This window comes from Piliocolobus tephrosceles, chromosome 7, assembly GCF_002776525.5.
Source record: "Piliocolobus tephrosceles isolate RC106 chromosome 7, ASM277652v3, whole genome shotgun sequence".
In the NCBI taxonomy this organism is placed as follows: domain Eukaryota; kingdom Metazoa; phylum Chordata; class Mammalia; order Primates; family Cercopithecidae; genus Piliocolobus; species Piliocolobus tephrosceles.
The window spans coordinates 263,850-270,297 of NC_045440.1; the positions used below are offsets into that span (position 1 = coordinate 263,850).

The following is a 6,448-nucleotide window of genomic DNA, read 5'->3' on the forward strand; positions in this document are numbered from 1 at the left end:
ATCAAGGAAAGGAAGCCTGAAGTATATGTTAGTACTGCTTTGTCAGTTTTTGTTTTAAAGAGACTTTTCAGTTTAATGCAAGCATTTTCCTCTTAAGGCTATGTTTTCTGTCAATCCTAGGCTTTCCTCCAGCATTACTTTTAAAAAAAAACTTTATTTTCTTTAGAGATGGGGGTCTCACTATGTTGTCAAGGCTGGTCTTGAACTCCTGACCTCAAGTGATCCACTTGCCTTGGCCTCCCAAAGTACTGGGGTTATAGGTGTGAGCCACCGCACCCAGCCCGTTTTTAAAAGGGCATTGATTTTTTTCATAAAACCTTTATAATTAGGATCTGTGGGCCGGGCACAGTGGCTCACACCTGTAATCCCTGCACTTTGGAAGGCCGAGGTGGGTGGATCGTGAGGTCAGGCATTCGAGACCAGCCTGGCCAAAATGGTGAAATCTTGTCGCTAAAAATACAAAAATTAGCCGGGCATGGTGGCACGTGCCTATAATCCCAGCTGCTCAGGAAGCTGAGGCAGGAGAATCGCTTGAACGCAGGAGGCGGAGGTTGCAGTGAGCCAAGATCATGCCATTGCACTCCAGCCTGGGCGACAGAGCAAGACTCCATCTCAGAAGCCTGTGTTGCATGTGGTACTTTTTGTGTGTGAGGAGTCCAGTGTGAAGATTCAGCTTTCAGGCAGCCACTTATACAAGCACTGTCCTGTTTCCTCTCTGGCCCCACCTAGATACGCTGATTCCTCCGTGGAGGAGGTGCTTCCGAGTGGTCTGTTGGGTCCTCTGCTGATGGGCATCACCCAGCGTTTTATGGTACATTTGCTGCCCCAGAGGGCCGGGCTCCCATCAGAGCTATTTTCCACTGGCTGGGTGCGGTGGCTTACCCTTGTAATCCCAGCACTTTGGGAGGCCAAGGCCGGCGGATCACCTGAGGTCATGAGTTCGAGACCAGCCTGGCTAACATGGCAAAACCCCATTTCTACTAAAAATACAAAAATTAGGTGCATGTGGTGGCGCACACATGTAATCCCAGCTGCCTGGGAGGCTAAGACATGAGAATTGTTTGAACCTGGGAGGCAGAGGCTGCAGTGAGCCAAGATCGTGCCACTGCACCCCAGACTGGGTGACAGAACAAGACCGTGTCTCAAAAAAAAAAAAAAAACAGAACTTTTTTCCAGAGCCGTCTTGCTGTCCTCATGTGTTTATTCTCCCAGATGAATTGTTGCTTAAGCAACAATGCAGTTTCAATTGTTCTTCAGATAGAATCCACTATGTTCCAGTCAGTTTGTTAAGCACTAACACCAGTCCTGTGACTTTCATGTTGACCCGTGCGTGACCTGTGGGAGGGAGAGCACCTCACCCACCCACGGAAGCCCCTGGAGTGAGGGACAGGAGCCCCTGCCTCACCCGTCTCCCACGCTGCGGTTCTCCCCAGCCCTGGGTGCAGGCGCCCAGGAGACATGTATTGCTTTTGTCGAGCTACTTGCTTAGGAGGGTGACTCAGAGTTCAAGCTGGAAAGCACTGGCTTGTGACTCATGAGCCAGTCCCAGATCAAAAGGCTGAGGCATCAAGGTGAGAATTTTCCTTCCCAGAAGCCTCATCTCTGCAGCCGGAAGCAGAGCCCTTGGCTGACTGGAAAAACCAGAGAGGCCCCGGGAGTGGGTGGATGGCCAGCCCAGCCCCACCTCTCAGCCTCCACCTCCACCAGCCCACGCCAAGCTTGTTTGTCTGTGTCCTGTGAAAACTAGGACTCCTGTCTTTTCTTACATTTCTTTTCTAACTTTTCTTATATTTCCCTGTCCCATGGGTGTTCCACTTAGGGCGTAATGACACAGGCTCTTCACTGTTTCATGTCACTTACTTGGGCAAGTCTCTCAAGCTGTTCTACAAACCCATGCAAAGGCCGTTTAAAAATAGTAGAGCAGGCCCTGGGCTCGGTCTAGTCCAGCCCAGCCCCTTGGCTTTCTCTCCTGGCTCTGGCCGCCTGGTCCCCGGGGACACACACGAGGTCATGGCATGCTGCAGGCACCAGGGCAGGGAGGCGGGGAGCCCATGGGCACCTCCGCTCCTCCGAGTTCTCCGCCTGGGCCAGGACGAGCACGGGGGTCTACGGATGCCTGAGACGGTGCCCGTGTGTGTGTGAGCCTCTGACCCACATAACAGAGAAGTGTCCTGATGCCCTCTGTCCTCTCCAGGTGGATCTAGGATCCGGCTTCCAACATGTGGCGCCTCTGGGCCTCCCTCTGCTGCCTGCTGGTGTTGGGCGATGCCCGGGGCAGGCCCTCTTTCCATCCCCTGTCGGATGAGCTGGTCAACTATGTCAACAAACAGAACAGCACGTGGCAGGTAGGCTGTGGGGCTGCGTCCTGCGTTCGTCCCCGCCCAGGTCGGTCTGTGCACACTGACTCCAGGGATGGGGCGCCGACTCTCACTGTGGCCCGCAGAACATTATGTCCTGGACCGTTGAGGGACAGCCCTGACCCCGGGTCACAGCAGCTCTGGACCACGCCTGCCTCCTCTGTCCCATACCCCCTATGTGTGCATGAGTGTGTGTGCATGTGTATGAATGTACGCTTGTGTGCACGCGGAGGTGCGTGGGGGAGTAGGTGAGCTTTGGAAGTGTTCAAAACCAGCTAGCCCCTGTGACGCCCGCCGTGGCAGAGTGGCAGTTCATCAGTCCTGCCCCTGATTCCCTTTGTCTCTGTCCAGCTCTGACCCTGGGACTGAGAACCAGGAGTGAAGAGTGAGCCATGTTGAGGGCCGGAGAGGGTCTCTGATTGTCAGCAAATGGGCGCAGAACAGGGGAGGCACCCACTCTGCCTGTGTGTCACTCTGGGCTGTTCCCCGCTGCCCCCCAACCCTCGTGCCCTCGAGCTGGGTAGGGCCCCTGGCTTTCCCTGGGTTGGGCCTGGTGTATGGGCAGCGTGCCCATCCGCCACTATCCCAGGAAACCCCTCAGTCAGTGGGTGACTCTGTTCCAGGCCGGGCACAACTTCTACAACGTGGACGTGAGCTACTTGAAGAGGCTGTGTGGCACCTTCCTGGGTGGGCCCAAGCCGCCCCAGAGGTGAGTGCCCGCTCCTCCACACCACTGTAATGTGAGTGGCGGGCGTTGGTTTGGGGCAGTGGGAAGTGGGAGAGCGAAGGCCTCTGGCATCCGCAGGGCTCATGCCACCCAGGGCCACCGACACCTTGAGGTACAGCACTTGTCTCTTCTTTCCATTTTTGTATTATTTGCTTTTTCTTTTTATTTTTTCCTTCTCAACTTATTAGTAGAGAAGATGCTGGTGCTTTCTTTTGTTTTGGAGAGAGTCTGTCACTCTGTCACCCAGGCTGGAGTGTAGTGGCGCCATGTTGGCTCACTGCAACCTCTGCCTCCCGGGTTCAAGCGATTCTCGTGCCACAGCCTCCTGAGTACCTGGGGCCACAGGCCTGCACCACCATGCCCAGCTAATATTTGTATTTTTAGTGGAGACTGGGTTTTGCCATATTGGCCAGGCTGGTCTCAAACTCCTGGCCTCAGCAAGGGCCCTGCCCCCGTCAGCATCCCGGTGGGATTACCAGCATGAGCCACCTCCAGTGTTTTCTGGTGCACTTCTCCAAGGTGTCTCAGCCCTAGGTGTGAGAGACTAGGTCTAGGTCTCCACTACGTGGGCAGACTCAAATCTATGTGGGCAGAGTAATTGAAGGAAAATCTAAGAAAAGCCAGATAAGGCCAAGTACAGTGGCTCTACTAAAAATACAAAAATTTGCCAGGCATGGTAGCGGGAGCCTGTAATCCCAGCTACTCAGGAGGCTGAGGCTGGAGAATCGCATGAACCCGGGAGGCAGAGGTTGCGGTGAGCCAAGATCGCACCGCTTCCCACGTGAGGATGGGGTAGTTAAGTTGCGGGACACTGCCTTCTGCACAATGGGGGTGATATGAGAAATGATGAGAGGATCCTGGGCAGATGTTGAGGCAGGAGAGCGGGGCAAGAAGCACTACCTGGACTGGATAAACTCATTCAAAAAATCCATTACATAAGCCTAGAAAGAAGCATACAACATCGCAAGTCAGACCAGGCATGGTGGATCACGCCTGTAACCCCAGCACTTTGGGAGGCCGAGGCGGGCAGACCATTTTAGGCCAGGAGTTTAAGACCAGCCTGGCCAACATGGTGAAACCCCGTCTACTAAAAATACAAAAATTAGCCGGGCGTGCTGGTGCATGCCTGTAATCCCAGCTACTCTGGAGGCCGAGGCACCAGAATCACTTGAACTCAGGAGGCAGAGGTTGCAGTGAGCAGAGATCTCACCACTGCACTCCAGCCTGGACGACAGAGTGGAATTCTGTCCGGCCCGCCCCCCATCCCCAAAGAAAAAATCACTAGTTGCATCGAGCAATAGAATTTCCTTTGGTTTTGTGAAAGTCCCAGGGACACCTGCCTGCAGCCTTCTCCTGCGTGTCTTCTTGTGCTCACTTCCTTTCTAGGGGACTGCGGCCCAGCCACAGTGACTGCTCTTAAACCAAGGGGCCTTTGCAGGGACTGGGGAGGGAGTTGTGGGATGAGAGCTTGTAATGAAGACCTTCCTTTATCCAGAGTTATGTTTACCGAGGACCTGAAGCTGCCTGAAAGCTTCGATGCACGGGAACAATGGCCACAGTGTCCCACCATCAAAGAGATCAGAGACCAGGGCTCCTGTGGCTCCTGCTGGGTAAGGCCCTGCTGGCCGGCCGGGGGAAGGGCTGGAGAGAGAGGAAGCAGCAATGGGGAGTCTTGGGGGATGCGGGGTGGGGACACCTCTGACAAGGCAAGTTGTAGAAACTTTCTGAGTCCCATTTTCCATCAATACAAACGTCACAATCTCTCTGGCCATGAATTATGGCAAGGATTAGGCGGAATGGGGGGCAGAGCATCCTGCAGATGGCGAGTCCACGTGTATGGGTGGCGAAGCAGCTCCCTTCCCCGGACACGCTGCCCCGTCCACAAATACCAGGAGCTCTCACTGCTACTCTGCTTCAAGAAAGCGTCCCTTTAGTGTCAGCGAGCTGTCTTAATTTTGTCACTTAATTGTGGTAAAATACATGTAACAGAAAATTTAATAATCTTAGCAATTTTCTTTTTTATTTTTTTGGAGATGGAGTCTTGCTCTGTCACCCAGGCTGGAGTGCAGTGGCGGGATCTTGGCTCACTGCAACCTCTGCCTCCTGGGTTCAAGCGATTCTCCTGCTTCAGCCTCCCCAGTAGCTAAGACTACAGGCGTGTGCCACCACACCCAGCTAATTTTTGTATTTTTAGTAGAGACGAGGTTTTGCCACGTTGGCCAGGCTGGTCTCAAACTCCTGACCTCAGTTGATCTGCCCTCCTCCGCCTCCCAAAATGCGATGGGATTACAGGCGTGAGCCACCACACCCAGCAACTATTTTCAAGTGTACAGTTCTGTGGCATTAAGGACATTCACAGTGTTGCTCAGCCATCACCACCATCTGTCCCCAGAACTCTTTTTCACCTTGCAAGACAGAAGCTCTGTCCCCATTAACCCCAATCCCCCAGCCCCTGGTGACCCCCACCCTACACCCTGTTTCTGAATTTGACTCCTAGGGACCTCATACAAGTGAGTCACACAGTATTTCTTTTCTGGGTGAGCTGTGTTTTTTGTTAAGAAAAAAAAACATGGCCAGGTGCGGTGGCTCATGCCTGTTATCTCAACACTTTGGGAGGCTGAGGTGGGCAGATCACCTGAGGTCAGGAGTTTGAGACCAGCCTGGCCAACATGGTGAAACCCTGTCTCTACTAAAAATACAAAACAGCTGGGTGTGGTGGCGGGCGCCTGTAATCCCAGCTGCTCTGGAGGCTGAGGCAGGAGAATTGCTTGAACCCGGGAGGCAGAGGTTGCAGTGAGCCGAGATTGCACCACTGCACTCCAGCCTGGGCAACAAGAGTGAAAACTCCGCCTCCAAAAATAAAAATAAAAAAGTAAAAAACACACACATACAAACTAAAACTACACATTTTATACATTTCAGAAAGAACCGAGTTCCCAGGCGGAGGTTCACGGTGGTGGTTCTCTTGCTTTAAAAGCTGAGTTGGGCAGATGTTGAGGCAGGACGGTGGGGCACGCGGCTCATCACGCCTCTAGTCCCAGCGCTTTGGGAGGCCGAGGTGGGCAAATCACTTGAACCCAGGAGTTCAAGACCAGTCTGGCCAACATAGCAAGACCCCATTTCTACCAAAGAAAATGAAAGCTGAGTTTGAGCCCCAGGAGCCTCCCCTGGTGTTGAGAGATCCGTTGCCCACAAGGTCTGAGGTGCCCCTGTGGCCCTCTGAGGGGACCGCTGCAGAGGGCCCAGCCCGGATGTGGCAGCCTCGTGGAGGGCCCAGCCCGGGTGTGGCAGCCTCGTGGAGGGCCCGGCCCGGGTGTGGGTGTGGCAGCCTCGCGGAGGGCCCGGCCCGGGTGTGGCAGCCTCG

The 6,448-nt window shown here is 54.1% G+C and overlaps 1 protein-coding gene across 2 annotated transcripts in view; it reads left to right on the forward strand.

The window, feature by feature from the left end:
- The first annotated feature begins 1,204 nt into the window (after nucleotides 1-1,204).
- CTSB (cathepsin B) overlaps nucleotides 1,205-6,448 on the forward strand; it is a 10,287-nt gene continuing 5,043 nt past the window's right edge. Inside the window, exons 1-3 of one of the 2 annotated variants that reach the window (XM_026457092.1) lie at nucleotides 1,205-2,345; nucleotides 2,981-3,066; nucleotides 4,580-4,694. In XM_026457092.1, coding sequence (XP_026312877.1) covers nucleotides 2,220-2,345; nucleotides 2,981-3,066; nucleotides 4,580-4,694 — 327 coding nt within the window. In that variant the 5' untranslated portion in view covers nucleotides 1,205-2,219. Of the gene's footprint in view, nucleotides 2,346-2,980; nucleotides 3,067-4,579; nucleotides 4,695-6,448 lie in introns of those variants that run through there. The other variant, XM_023225256.1, reaches the window with a different exon arrangement.